A 14,835-nucleotide genomic window follows, 5' to 3' on the forward strand; every position below is an offset into this window, starting at 1 on the left:
CTCCTCATTCGCTCGCTCAGTAGCCTCCCCCTTGGCAAAGGTGGGTGCGCAGCTGCGCGCCCATGTCTAGGCAATGTGTGTTGAGTCGAGCCCGACCAATAAAGGACTTTTAAGGTTGATACCAATACATATATTAGTTTATTTAAAAAATCCTATGTTCCGATATACAGGATGTATTGATGTATACTGTATTTAAAAAACAAAAAAAACAGCAACGTGTTACAAAACATAAACAGATTTCCCTAACATTAGCTATTTGTAGTTATTTGAGTTCTCACTAAAACAATATGACAATAATTTGTTTTATTGTCACAACAGTACGGGGGAAAATCTAAATATATTAAAGCGCTGATGAATAAAATGTATAAATATACAAACTGAAGATATGAACAAACACAATAACAAAAACAAATAATCAGTGTTGCCAACAGGGACGTTGTAGAGCACCATCTGGTGGACAAATTATGCAACGCCAAACCTCATGGTTGACCGTTTTTCAATATTCATTTATCAGAATCATATATTTGTTATTATAAATGATACTGATGAATGAATATTTCTTTTTTAACCGTCCATTATAGACTGCAAGTTCGGGACACTATTGTCTTGGGAAAGTCTAAATGTCACCCTCACTGAAACGTCGAGCAACCCCATACTGCTCTGAATGTCTATATAATAATCTCACTGTTTCCTTTGTTTTGTGCAGACTCAGTCTCATTGATGGCCGCTGCATTGCAGTCAAAAATAATGCATGTGACAGCTTTAGGTATGGCTTTGTTGTGTGTGTTCCAGTCAGTCTCGACTGTATTTTGTATTTTAGCAACAAGTATTATGTACATTCTTATGCTTGTTTTTCTAGCATTGTTAAGTGGATTTGTACAGTGTCCGCATACATACTGCTTTCACATGCCAGTAGGTTTGTGTTTTCATAATTGTTGCATGTGATCTGGAAATCCCTCAGACCAACTTTCTTTTCCCGTGTCCCTGCAGCTAATTCTTCAGTCAGCAGTCGCACGAAGAAGGCTTGTGGTCTGTTTCTCCTCCTCCTCCTCATCATACTTTTATGTAAGTGGCTTAAACATTTATCAGATTCAGGTTTGAATGTCAGCTGGTAGACGTTTTAATCACAACCTCATCATCCCCTGGGATATAGTATTTTGTTATGCTGCTGTGCCTTAAACGTTAAAGTCTAGTTTTCCACGTTTCCTGAATGAATCAGTAAAAAAAAAAAATTTAAATTATTTAAAGGTAATCATATGTTTATTTTTTTAAGATCACTTTGGCATAACTCACTGGTTACACTATGTTGGATGTGATACTCACAAATTAAAAGAATTAAAACAAATCCAGAGTTTTTTTATGTTTCTTTAAATTCCTATATATTTAAAAAGAGAAGCACATGCCTTTTTGTGGCACAATGATGCCATTTCTACAGGACTTACTTTCCTTAATACATCGTTCATTTGTAGTGCTCAGGGTTTTCCCCCCGGAAGTTGGTTGCAGGTTATATGTGTTTGACTTGCACAGCAGCACTTCTTTTCCCTCACACAGCCCCTCCACAGTGTGACTGAATGAGTCACAGTTAATGTGAGTCATTAAACGTTTCAGGGACTTTGATCCTAGAAGGTTCATGGAGTCTGATGATGTTTACTTTTTTGAGGTCCAAGTGTTGTTCTCTTAAAGCACCATTCCTCTTATTTTCTCCAGGTATTTGGTTCCTCCTTCCTTTGTTGACCTCGCTCATCTCCCGCATGGCTGTCCCAAAGACCCCGTCACAAACTAAACCCAAGAGTCCACCTGTTTCCTCTGCCCCTCCTGCTCCTTCTCAATCACAGATCATACATTCTACACCCGTGGTGGTAGGACAGATAAGCTTCATCTCACTGGGTGTGGGTGTGTGTTAGTGTTAAATTGAAATTGATTGGCATTGGATGAGGGGGTGGTGGATATTGATTGCTTGATAACTATGATAAATAGCAAATGTTTCCCAGCCTCTTCAAGTAACTTTAACTTTAACGGGGAGGCCCGAGAATTAGGCAATGGTTAGGGTTAGGTGCCTTAGAGTCAACGGTCTAATGTGTCCATTTCTTCATTTACATTTTATTAAAATACTTCAGTTAGACGACAGGGACGTGTGCATCTTCTTTTCTGCTTACAGGTGTCAAGTTGAAGTTTCAAGTGTCAGACTTGTTGGCCACTCCTTTAGAAGGTCAAAAGAGGAATCTTTTAACACACAATCTTTTAAAAGATTTAACAAGGAACTTGTGTGACCCCAACTTGGTATATATACTGAAAGCATTCTGTCAGAATATAAAAGGACGCCTACAATAGACAACAAAATCATAAATAACAAAAATGTTTCTTAAATGGAGTTCCTTGGGAAAAACATATTTATTTAGGTGTTGATGGCATGAAAAATTAAGGTGTTTTTGTTACCTTGATTGTTGAAAGTGTTTTTTTCTCCTTCTAGGATCCAGCCATTGTTTCTGCTGCTGTAGACGCAAAAATACAACAATTTTTGGTGAGAAACAGATCTTTTTCAAGTAATTAAACTGAGAAACGCATATTTAGTTTGGGGTTGTTGGCCAGGGGCGATTCCAGGATTTTTTGTGGAAGTGGGGTGGCACGGGGGGGACCAATGATCCGTCAGAGGGGCTTTGGGGGGGACCAGAATCAGAATACAGCATTGAAAATCTGCTCAGAAATACAGGACATTTTTGATAGAATAGAGCACCACAATTTAATTCTGCTAAATAAAACATCACATCGCCCAATGGAGGGGGGGGTGAGGGGGTCATATTCTGGGGGGGGACAGTGCCAGCCCATGCCCCCCTTCTAGTCATGCCCCTGTTGTTGGCATGAAGACGTGGGGTCTTTTGTGTGACCTTAAAATCATAAGTATCCTTTTTTCCCTCCAGGATTCGGCCGTTGTGTCTGCTGCTGTAGAAGCAAAGATGCAACGTCTTTTGGTAAGACACCAGTTGTGTGCAAATTCAAAAGTGGGATGTAGCAGCTCCACCAGCTTGACTTCGGTTTTGGAGGGTAACCTATCTGTTTGTTGCAGGAGGAGCAGCAGCTGAAGCAGGAACACATTCTCTCTCAGGTGAGGTAATCTCCCTCTTTGTGACCGCCTGTTCCTTTCTCTGTTATGCTCCAGGACTAGTACAGTATTCATATCGCAGGGGGGTGCATTATTTGTTAAACACATAATATGTGTCAAACCAAAAAGATTTCTTTATTTGTCCCCCAGTGGGGCAATTTGTTGTGCAGCAGAGTACAGTAGTGAGTACAGTACAAATCACACACAATAATACAGAGTGCCTACCTTGCAGGCATAGTTAAAAACAATAAACAATCAATAAGACATTAACTTATCTATGGTTCTTTATAGAAAGACGTAGAATGGCTGCAGGTACAAAAGAGTGTTTGTATCTGTTGGTTTTGAATTTTGGGAGATTAAAGCGTGATCCGAAAGCGAGAGTCAACCCTTCTTAACATCTACTTCTAATAAAGTTCCTCCAGACCTTTCTGCTTGGAACATGTGATGCAACTGATCACCTTAATTAACCTGGAGAGGGAGTTTTTTAGTTTTACAGTAATGGATTGAGGACAAATCACTCAACAAAGGACCTGTAGAAAAGGGTCATCAGGGTCTTCAATCAAGGCAAGGCAATACAGGCGCTGCTGGCCTTTCTTGCAAAGCAAACTAGTATTTGGCTCAAAACACAACTTATGTCTGTAATAATGGATTCTAAGTACTTGTTTCCATAAGTCAGCAAAATCTTAGAATCACATATAAGAAGTAGGTATTACAGACTGTAGAAAAGATCTTTGTTTGGTACCAACCCTCGCAAAAATCACACTGTAATTATTTGATTTCTTAAATTTGAATATATATAAATGAAAATCATAATAATTATATAAAAATGATCATTCCCTCTCGCAATATCAGTCAAAATGATTGCAGTTAGATATCATATCTTGCAGCCATATTCTGGACTTTGGTACCTTTTTTAAATGTTTGAAATGCAAATCTGTTTTAGTATTCAGGTAATACAAGAAAGGATCTGATTTTGGTAATGATCTGGACATAACATCTAATTAATTAATGTATCAACAGCTCATAATCCGAGCTATACCTCGGCAACTATCACTTTCCAAAATATTGCTTTGCCTGAGCCCGTCAGCATCAACCTGAGTCACGTTATCTGTACTATGCCTAGCTTGTAGGAGGTAGCTCAAGCTCAACGTGCTTCGGTGATATTTTAATTTGGCTTTACACAATGTGTATATGCCTTTCAACTTGTCTACTGAGCCGTCTAGGAGTTGTTGAAAATAAAAGGCGCCATTCAGTATTGTGTTGCTGCTGTCTTTCTCGTGAAAAAGGGTCCCAAGAGGCTGCAGATTCTAGGGATTTTAGAAGAGCTAAGGGGCGTTGTTAGGCACGACGCGAAGCCGAGTGAAGTGCATGCGATTAAAAGAAATTAACGCAATATGCTCGGCCCTTAATCGCGATGCGTTAATGCTGACAGCCCTTATTAGAACCGCTACGCCTCCAGAGGCCTCACAGCACAGAGCCTCTAGACTGATTTGAGCGATACTCACCTTCCCTGACACTGCCCAACACCTTTCCTCCAATCTCACCATAAGCTCTGTCCTATCGTTCTCTCCCAGATGAAGGAGAGACTACATCTGGACATGCAGGATGTGATAGCCAAGCTTGAGGTTGTGGACTCGGACAGTCGGCTGCGTCTGGAGAAGGAGGTTTCTGGGTTGGTCAGGCAAATGGTGGATTACCAGACAGACAGCCACTCGGCCGCTGCCAGCCTCAGACTCAAGATCCAAGCTTTAGAGTCCCAGAATGCAAAGGTAACGGCGCTGGTAAAGATGTACACAACTGACAGACTCAAGAGTTATGTAAGCAGTGTTTGTTAGTGAAGACTTACAGTAGGTGCACATATTTGATGGGGGGGGGGGGTGTTGCAGGTCCTCCCTCAAGAGAATTACATTTTCTTTAATTAAACACATGCAATTTCAGATTATTTCCGGCCAAAATTAGTTCTGTATCTGTGTCTAAAACAGTGGAAACACTAGAGCAGACAATAAATAAATAACAAAGACCAATCCCATTCATTTAGACAGTTTAGATTCTCACATTGATTTTGCATTCACTTACCTATGAATTAATCCTGTCTTTTGTTCATGTTTTCTTCCAACTTAACCTAAGATTATGTGGCTATAAAAAATGTTTCTTGTAGCTGTCCCAGGAGTGGTCGTCCATCCAGCTGATGCCTCCTCCTGCCCCCTGTCCTGATACCAGCGCCACCCCCATCCAAAACCATCTCACCCCAGAGCTCCAACAGGCCATGGAGAAGTGGCTCACTGAGCGCATCAAGGTGAGTGGAGGGATAGATACTGGCGACAATGTTCAAGACCACTTAACGACTCCAAAACACACATAAATATAATCACAGTTCAAGGCAATCTGTCATTGCCATGCGGTGGAATCCAGGGCCTGAAGTTAACTTTTTAACCACCAGCCACTGCAGCAGATGGATTTAAAAATCTACCTGCCACAGTGAGTTTTTACCAGCCAGTTTCTTTTCTTTTTTGCCTCATAACGGTGAAAAACAGGAATCACATGTTCCGAAACAGTCGCATCCTCTCCAACTGCGCTGCTTTCATGGACGTCCGTGCCTTGACTGCAGCAGTCTCCTCCGAAAGCGCAGTCTTTGATAGTTTACATCTTATTGTGTGTAGGTGGCTTTTTGACAACTCATGGTCCTTAATTGCTTTTAATTTGAAGTTTTTAGTTTTCGATTACAAAAGGACTGCTGTCATAAATCAGCCCCTCACGAACCTTGCCGTTGCCGCCAATTGTCCACTTTGTCTTAAAACATCTTCTTTTACTTTTATTTGACTCATGCTCATCTTTTTGTTCGGTGTTTGTTTCAACTGGGCTCTTTACCCCAGTAATGTGCCGCCACATTTTTAGCTAAAATCCAACAAAATGGCGGACTTCATTGAAATATAAAAAAAAACAGTTGCAAAGAAAAACGTATGAATCAATCACTGAATGTTTCTGTGCGTGTCTGTATCTTGGCATATGTTGATGTGTATGACTGCACACACTTACCGCCTGTACTGTATGTGACTCAGGAGCAGGATGCTATCAGGCTTTGTAACAAAGGAGCTTCCTCTGACTGTGGACGTCCCGTGGCTGACAAAATGGCCGACTTTGCATTGGAGACGCAAGGTTGGAGCTTTCACTAATGTGTTTCTTCCACAATATCATACAGATTCAGCAAAGTTGCTTCAGAGTCTATCTACTATTTTCAATGTGTTTTTGTGTGTGTGTGTGTGTGTGTGTGTGTGTGTGTGTTTGCAGGTGCCAGTGTGATCAGTACCAGGTGTTCAGAGACCTATCGTATTCGTTCAGCATGCGTGACCCTGTTTGGATTCCCTCTGTGGTACCCATCTGAAAGCCCACGCACTGTTATTCAGGTGTTACTAAGTTCTTTCTTTGCCTCCTCCACCTTTCCTGTCCTCCTGAATCTTGTCCGTTTCCACCAAAACAGGTTATCATCCATTACCTGCCATCTCTTCTACCTTCTGACGAATGTTCTGTACTTTTTCTTCTGTCTTTTCTCTTCAACTCTCCTTCTCTTCTCTCTCTCTCAATGACTGTACAGTTTTCACCACATGGCCAGATACTAACTGCACGTCTCCCCCCCCCCCCCCCCCCCCCCCCCCCCCCCCCCCCCCACACACACACACACACACACACACACACACACACAGGGCTACCCGGTGCTGCTTCCAGGGAAATGTTGGGCATTCCACGGTGTCGAGGGGACTCTTGTCATCTCTCTGTCTCACCCCATCACTTTAACTCACGTGACGCTGGACCACCTGCCGCGCTACAACTCCCCCACCGGTCGCATCGACTCCGCCCCCAAAGACTTTGAAGTCTATGTGAGTGCTCCCCATCTTAGCCCATGACTGCTGTTGCTTAACAAGTGATTTGCTGGATTGCATGTCTCTGTGCTCTCGAATATTCAAACAAAACATAATTAGCGAACCCAAACTTACCTAAACCGCCTGAACCCTGTTTAATTAACAGATAACAATAAAAAGTTGACTTTTTTCCTGTAGATGATAGAAACTTTAATAAAGAATTGTTTTCAGGCCAACTATGACGGCTAACAAAGTTTGGATGATTGTGGATTTGGCATTTAGAAATAAGTCATTTTAAAACAATTAATTCAACATGAACATGTTGGTAAAGCTGTGCTTATTTGGCAGTTGCATCATTTGTAAAAAGACTTGCATAAAAGTTATTGGCCAATAAAGGTGGAGAAATTTGGGACATCACGCTTACATAGAACACACCCTGCAGCCTGCTTAATGGAGCTGTAATGTACAGTAGTTATTAAAAGAAATTTGTAATTTGAGACATTTTCAAAGACGGAAGATTTTAGTTTAGTCATGGTAATTCTGATTGGAAGTCTGTTGGTCATCCTTTATTTATTTAGAAGTCCTGTCACTCTGTGATTAACTGTCAGGAAAAGAACAAAAGTCCCACAGAGCAGCTGATCAAGTCTGATTCTGAAATTCTACGCTGACCGCTCTGATAGTTGGGATTTTGTTTTCTCTTTCCTAGGGAATGACAAATGACACAGAAGAAGGAACGCTGCTGGGGACATTCACGTACGATGTAAATGGAGAGCCTACGCAAACATTCAAGCTGCCTGTGAGTTGACATAAAGAGTTTACTATTTCCTTTTTCTATGTAAAAAGTATGAGGTTAGCGTAAGCACTTGCTGTTATCGTTGACTGTGAAAATGTAAATAGTCTGACCTTTTTTTTCCATATTTTTTTATCTTTATCTTTCCCTCCATGCAGAATCCCAGTGACGTGGTGTATCGATTAGTGGAGCTGCGTGTCCTCAGTAACTGGGGACATGTCGAATACACTTGCCTCTATCGCTTCCGTGTGCACGGACAGATGGCCTCCACATTGTAATTCCTTTTATATCTATAGCAATTTTCTCCAGGTTACAAACTGTTTTTTTTAGAAGAAAAAGCAACAAACACAAAAATACAACAATTAAAAAAAACATAATATAAAATGAAAATAAAATACAAGCAACAGAGTGATTTAAAAAACCATCGAAGGATTTAATAAAGAAAAAAAATATTTATATAAAATGGCCGGGGAGGGAGGATGAAACCCGACCCATGCACATAGTGGGGTCAGTAAATCCATTGCCATTTAATTCCTTAAAAGTGATCAGTAAGGCATGCAATGACGCAGGTGGGACTTGGCTAGAATGGGAGTAATATTTTCATTTCTCTTAGCGCCGGTTTAAATGTATGCAGCCGGGTGCACCAGCATTTACTGACCGGGCCGTGGCGGCTCATTCCAACATTTTTAGAAAGTACATTTGCAATGTATGCTATTTAGGAATTCTATGTTACGGTGTGAGGTGCATTCAGGGCCAAGTGCTACTGAAAAGATGTTTAGCGTTGAGTAATGTCACTCCTGTGAGTCAGCTGTATTTGTTGTGTTTTGGATTGGTTAATGCTAAAGTGACAAAAATCATAGGAGTGTGTTTGTGCACAATGTAAGGTGCACACTTGGCTTTGAATACATGTACAGAATGAAGTGTAAAATATGTTTCTAAAAACCAAAAAGTACCTAGTAAAGCCATTTGGGAGCATAATAGTTTTGGAAACTTTATGCTTTCAGTTATGTGATAGTGCCACAAAATAATTTTTTAAACTTTTGTTGGTATTAAGTATTACTATTTATCAGGGGTTTTTCTGCTTCACATTATTGCAGCGCACAAACCTGCCCAGGAGCTTGTCACTGACGTTACTTTATACCAGTTGAGTGTTAAGGGCCTTTCTTCATGGTACTCAAACAAATGAAAAGGAAAGACAGTATTTTTAAATAAACTTTACTAACCCTGGTGGCAAGCTTGCACCTCAAAGCTTTTATCACATTTGATAAAGTGAAAATAATACGTTTTTCTTTTTTATTTAAGTTCCTTTCTATGTTATGTTTATTATTTTGGCCACTAAATTAATTTCAATATTTAATATCTTTACAATATAAAGATCTAGTTTGTGAAGTTTTCAATCATATGTGTTAGTTTCCTGCTATCTGAAACGATTAAAACAGCTGTTTGGCCTTTTTAAATGCATTTGTTTGTTGCTGACGGGATGTACCATCCTTTTTGAACAATTGGTAGAAATTAAACAGAGGACAGTGGTGAATGTTGTTTTAGATCTGTGTATGATTTCATATTCCAGCAAAAGATAAAATATGCATCTTTGTAACATTTTTTTTTCTCTTTTTAACTCGTCAGTTTGATTTTATTGCCGGTACTTGACTACTTGAAAACCTCTTTTTCGAACCTCTTTAAAAGACGTCATGTTGACTTCATGACATTCTACTTCCTTGTACATAACACTTAGATTTTGTATGAGAAAGATTTTTTTTTTTTTTGTAGAATATGCCGGGTTAAAAATTAATAACACATTAATTTGATAAATGAGTAGCTGCTTGGATTCCAAACAACAGACAAACAGTGGACGTCTGTGTCATTCAGTCATTTCTCATGTATTCTTTGTGTGTTTGTTGAGACAGTGGAGAGAATATTATAATTATTATCTAATTATGAAGTGCACTAGAGGTGAATCCAGGTCAAATCCATCATTTAAATGTGTAATCGTCTTAAAAGACATGTAGGAAAAGAGAGACAGAGGAGGCTTTCTGTGTTTTCACACAATTGTGTTTTGGATCCTACCAAATTCAGGATCACAAGTAATGTATTCATTATTTCTATATTTTTTTTATGTTTCCAGGCTACACTATTCTCTAGTTCTCTAAGTGCACATTGCATTGTGTTTTTAAACTGCTGATTGTAGTTATACAAATAATTTAGTTGTAGTTCTAATGCTTGATATGTGTTACCATAAATTATGAGCGCTTACAAATCTTTAGAACTTCCTCTTGATGGAAACACTTTTATGTAATACAGTTGTTCTCAAATTGGGGTTTGGGGACCCCCAGGGGTGCTTGAAGAGGTTGAGGGGGGACCCTGAGAGAAAGTCTTATCAGATGGGGGTCGGTGGTCTAATTTGTGTCCGTTTAGGGATCTTTGATGTGAATTCAAACTTGATTGACTTTTGAGATGCAGATTATGTCAAAAATATTATGTGTTATTGGACACAGTAGAACGTATAATGTCTCATGGATTTGGAGAAGGAAAAAAAACCTTTCTATTTCTTTCACTTGTATTACCTAAAAGAGGTGGCACATTACATTTTATATTTGAAATATGGTGAACAGCCTGTACAGTCCTGAAGCTGCATCTTTCTGATTACGTTCTCTTTCTGGAACACACATACCGGCAGTTTGATTTGATTTTCTTTTTTGATTCTCTCAGATTCTTGTCACACTGACAACACTGGTTAAATGCATCCCAGTTACAATCAGGTTCCACTTCTCCATTTGCATCCGATAATGTATTTACTCTTAACTCAAACAATAAATTCAGATCATTCCCATTGTTGCCAGTTGTTTTCTCAAACAACTGGCTTTAATTAAACTAATTGATGTCAGACTGCCTGAGGTGTTCTCCAGAGTATTTGACTACCAATGCCTATTTGTAAGCCTAACTGAATGTTTGATTTAATAAAAATAAATTGTAATATATTTTTGTCATTGCATTTATTGTTATATAAAGTCCTATTTTTGAATTTTGCCTGGTGACCTTTATGGAGAAACATGCTGTTGGCAGAGCATATTCACATGCAATATAAAAATCTACAAAAAAAGTTATTGCATTTCAGAGTCCAGTTGCTGTTTTAAGACTTGTCTGGGTTCTATTGTTGGCTCATCAGCTTTGATCACAAACATTACTTTTACCACATTTTCTATAAAAAAAAAGATGCCAAGACAATGTTTTTCAGTAGTACCACCAGAGGAAAATCAAATTTCTCAAAAATATCTATATCTATGTGAAGTCACAACAAATATATGCAATGTTGATATGTTGCCATCCCTCCATTTAGATCAAAATCTTCACTTGCTCCATATCTATCTATATGTCCTGTTGCAGCAGTGTAGCACACCATTCTGGGCCCTGTAGAAAGTCGTTAACTATGCTGGTTTGGTATGTTGGTTGTGTAATCAAAACTGTTATGAGAACACACAGGTGGGTGTCTGTCGTGACTTTGCGAGCTTGTATTCCCGGCAGGATTTTTCTCAATACAGTCTGGCCGCATTAGTAACTCCTTGCCTTAGATTTCTCATTTCTGCTTACCTTGCATCACCTGTTTACTGAACAGCGTACAGTTGCATCAGTGAGAATGAATGTTCAGCTGCACTGCTGCTGTAGAAATCCGCCATGGCAAACGAACCTGGGATCAGATTACCCGTTTATGAAAAATGAAAAGTTATTCACAGGCAGGCGGCTTGGGAAACTATGGGCTGATTTCGTTATAACGCAACAACTGGGAATATGTATATTAACGCCACCACCTGTCACACCAAAGGGACATTTAAAGGACGGTACAGACACAAAACGTCAGTACATTCCTTAGTTTGACACTCACAAAGTCCCTTTGACATGGATTACTCAATGATGAGAGAATATGACATACATTTTTGCCCCTGCAGCATGTATGCGTTTACTTCTAGGACATCATGCCAACCCTGTCTAACTCAACCTAAATACGCCCCTTTGCACGTACTGTATCCAAACCGTCCAATCACTGTACATGTCTCATCAACTCTGTTTTACATTACTGCCCTATCCCAGTTTGGAGGAGAGGTAGCCATTGTCTCTCAGACTGGCCCAATCCAGCAATGGCATTAGTCCCTGTGAAGTGGGTTTATAAGCCCTCTGCCTCGCTCGTGCTACATACAGACAGGTTTTACAGCAAGTGAAGAAGACCAGGGCTGCAGGACACTGGTATCTCTGTGAGGGTAAGAAGATTTTACATTTTTTTTACACTCTTTGTTAGATAACACAAAAATACACACACATAGGTCATATATGCACAAATAAAGGGACGTCACAGTGATAGGGCTGCGACTGCTGAACAGGTGCCCAAGCAGTTGGGGGCTCTGGTGCCTTGCTCAAGAGCATCTTGGCAGGGCACCTCTCCAGCTTTCAGTCCACACTCCGTACTTTGGTCCGTCTGGAAACTTAAACCATCAAGCCTCCAGCTCCCAACCCAACTCTCTACCTGCACTACTGCCACCCATTCTAACCCATTTTGGTGGCCTAATTGTTGCTAGGATTTTGACTGTAAATATTAGACTTTAAAACACGGCACACTTTTGGGGTCAAAATATCCACAAACAAATTGTGGAGAATGAAAACTAACCCTTTATTCTTCTTTCTTTCTCATAGCATGCCCAGCCTCTCCTTCCACCATCAGCACTTCTTCCCCACAATGTTCAACACCACTCTGACCCCCACCACCAACTTCCATGAAAACTCTAGCACCCCTGGTGGCCCCAGTGGACCTCCACCATGGTACCAGTTCCCAGTGTGTGCCGCTTCCCCTTACGGCTTCATTTTCTATTTTGGGGTCAAGGTGTTCAACCTGGCAGTGGGGGCGCCCTGTAACATCCTGGTCATCTGGCAGATCGCCACCAGGAAAAGTGACGCGTCCACCTCGGACATCTTTATCTTCAACCTGGCCATCGTGGACGCCTACTTCTGCGTAATGACGCCCGTAGATATGGTCAACCGGCTGCTGCTAGATGACAGTCGCATTTGGTACTTTCAGAGGTTTGCATATGGGATCAAGGACGTAGCCCCACTCTTTCTGGTGAGTTTTTGTCTGTAATACCTCACACCAGAGCAGTGATGGGCTGTTACATCTCTGCATCCTAAAAAAAGGCTAATGTATAAGAATTGACTTCTATTAACCTTCAGTAATAACAGCCCGTTGCCTGTGATAATGCAGGGTCCTGTGGAGCTCAATACATGTCGCTAGGCTCTAATACATATACATGATATTAGATTTAAATGCAGAAAGATCAGAAATACAGCTACAGTGGGGCATAATAACGTCAACGCATTTACATTAGTCTGGTTTATTTTAGGTTATATATAAAATACTGTAGCTGCTACAAATTGAATAATCTCGTGACCTATAAATATAATTATGGGGTAAGATTTGGATCATATCTGAAAGTAGTAATAATAAAGAATTGTTCTGCTTGGTTACTTTTAGTTTTTTGTCATTGACCACTTAAAGGAGCTGGGGTTTGGGTTAGGGGGGTCATTTTCAGGAACAAGTAAGTTGAGAAGGAGTATTTAATAAAGGTGAGCCTAAGTGCAGAACACTTTCTCCTTTGAAAGAAATGGGGTCAAAATTATGTATAGGCTACTGTAACTTGATATCAAAAGTAGTAATATGAAAAAACATTGTTGGGCATTGTTCAAAAATGTTTGGTTCTTTTTCCTCATTATCATTGATTCATGTACAGGTCACGTTACGGTAGCAAGTAGGATAACGTGTCCCGCGTGTTACAGTTCCTTTCCCTTTCCTTATCCTTATCCTTATGACATGTACACGTAATAGACAAGAAATCAAGACATACGTACACAAGTTAATAAATCTAAATAATATGACTATTTCACTAACTGGAGTGAGGCCAGGTTGATTATCACACTGTCATAACATAAAAGTTATCCCAAAAACTTCAAACATCGGTTTTCATCAACTAAAACCCCTGTCCAGTAATTTTAAATCTACCTAGGCCTACGAAAGCCGAGGAAATTGATTGAAGTATACTGTAACAGGGTGTTTCTTCACTGATCTGCTGTTCCAGGTGTGTATTTGTCTGGACCGCTACATGGCTGTGGTCCACCCAGTACTCTTCACTGGTATTCGAGACAATAAGATGCGCATTGGCATCTCTGTGGTGGTCTGGGGCTTCATTCTGGCTTACGGCCTCACCAAGTGCATCCTGGGAGTCATGAGCGTCAACGAGGTCTTCAGCGGTGTCATCCTCTTTGCCTTTGCAGTCATGCTCTTCTGCAACATCTCCGTCATCTGGGTCCTCAGACGTTGCGTGGCAGGAAAAGAGATTATGCACCCGGTAAAGAAGAAGGCCTTTAAGATGGTGCTGATCATCCTGGCCATCATCGTGTCCAACTACCTGCCATCCGTAGCGCTCATGCCCTTCGTGTCCTACTACACCTTTGTGGCGTTTCGCTGCCAGATCAGCGTCAGCGTGTTCTCCATAATGGATCTGAGCAGCAGCATTGAGCCTCTCCTCTACATCACCAAGATGGAGCGTGTGGACGGCAGGTGCTGTGGAGGGAGTTTCTCTAAGAAGCCACACGATGTCAAGGTGTGATCAAGCTTCCACTAAACATAAAAACACAGTCTTGGAAATGTTTAATTGTTTTAATTTACTTTTCTTTTTTTTTAATGTTTTTATCAGAAATTACTTTCTCAACCTCTGCTGTATAACAATCACAAAAACTAAAAGCTAATTCTATGACAGTACCACAGTAGCAGCTCCCCTTCTTCTTTCACAAACCGGTCAAATAGCCCCAGTTTGCCTCTCAACATACATGTCAGTCTGCCCATTGACATACACTGTGCAATATTCTGGATCCAAGCACAAAATTTTAGGTGCCTCCTGGAAATGGATATGCTGTAGCAGTAACTCTTCACTAACTATTTGTAATAAAAAACAATATTCATTTTGAGGAACCTACATCTCGGTAATTTAGTTAAAAATAAAACTGAATGTGGTATTGGCAAAATAACAAGAGAAATAATCCAGCAAAAT

The 14,835-nt window shown here is 40.3% G+C and overlaps 2 protein-coding genes across 10 annotated transcripts in view; both read left to right on the plus strand.

The window, feature by feature from the left end:
- The window catches only part of si:dkey-92f12.2, a 17,053-nt gene extending 8,856 nt beyond the window's left edge, over positions 1 to 8,197 (plus strand). For 7 of the 8 annotated variants that reach the window (XM_034884489.1, XM_034884525.1, XM_034884480.1 and 4 more), the window contains exons 5-17: positions 707 to 766; positions 991 to 1,065; positions 1,708 to 1,859; positions 2,471 to 2,521; positions 2,919 to 2,969; positions 3,065 to 3,103; positions 4,675 to 4,869; positions 5,259 to 5,396; positions 6,160 to 6,256; positions 6,389 to 6,504; positions 6,802 to 6,975; positions 7,664 to 7,753; positions 7,906 to 8,197. In XM_034884489.1, coding sequence (XP_034740380.1) covers positions 707 to 766; positions 991 to 1,065; positions 1,708 to 1,859; positions 2,471 to 2,521; positions 2,919 to 2,969; positions 3,065 to 3,103; positions 4,675 to 4,869; positions 5,259 to 5,396; positions 6,160 to 6,256; positions 6,389 to 6,504; positions 6,802 to 6,975; positions 7,664 to 7,753; positions 7,906 to 8,025 — 1,358 coding nt within the window. In that variant the 3' untranslated portion in view covers positions 8,026 to 8,197. The remainder of the gene's footprint in view (positions 1 to 706; positions 767 to 990; positions 1,066 to 1,707; positions 1,860 to 2,470; positions 2,522 to 2,918; positions 2,970 to 3,064; positions 3,104 to 4,674; positions 4,870 to 5,258; positions 5,397 to 6,159; positions 6,257 to 6,388; positions 6,505 to 6,801; positions 6,976 to 7,663; positions 7,754 to 7,905) is intronic. The other variant, XM_034884526.1, reaches the window with a different exon arrangement.
- Positions 8,198 to 11,491: 3,294 nt separating this feature from the next.
- Positions 11,492 to 14,705, plus strand: LOC117952510 (G-protein coupled receptor 4). 2 transcript variants are annotated; one of them, XM_034884882.1, is made up of 3 exons: positions 11,492 to 12,000; positions 12,431 to 12,854; positions 13,864 to 14,705. In XM_034884882.1, exons 2-3 carry the CDS (start codon positions 12,432 to 12,434, stop codon positions 14,392 to 14,394), a joined length of 954 nt encoding a protein of 317 aa, XP_034740773.1. In that variant the 5' UTR covers positions 11,492 to 12,000; position 12,431; the 3' UTR covers positions 14,395 to 14,705. The 2 variants fall into 2 exon arrangements, with proteins under 2 accessions (XP_034740773.1, XP_034740769.1); XM_034884878.1 differs by lacking the exon at positions 11,492 to 12,000 and having other exon boundaries at positions 12,369 to 12,854.
- Positions 14,706 to 14,835: the final 130 nt, after the last annotated feature.

Source organism: Etheostoma cragini, chromosome 2 (assembly GCF_013103735.1).
Source record: "Etheostoma cragini isolate CJK2018 chromosome 2, CSU_Ecrag_1.0, whole genome shotgun sequence".
Classification (NCBI taxonomy): domain Eukaryota; kingdom Metazoa; phylum Chordata; class Actinopteri; order Perciformes; family Percidae; genus Etheostoma; species Etheostoma cragini.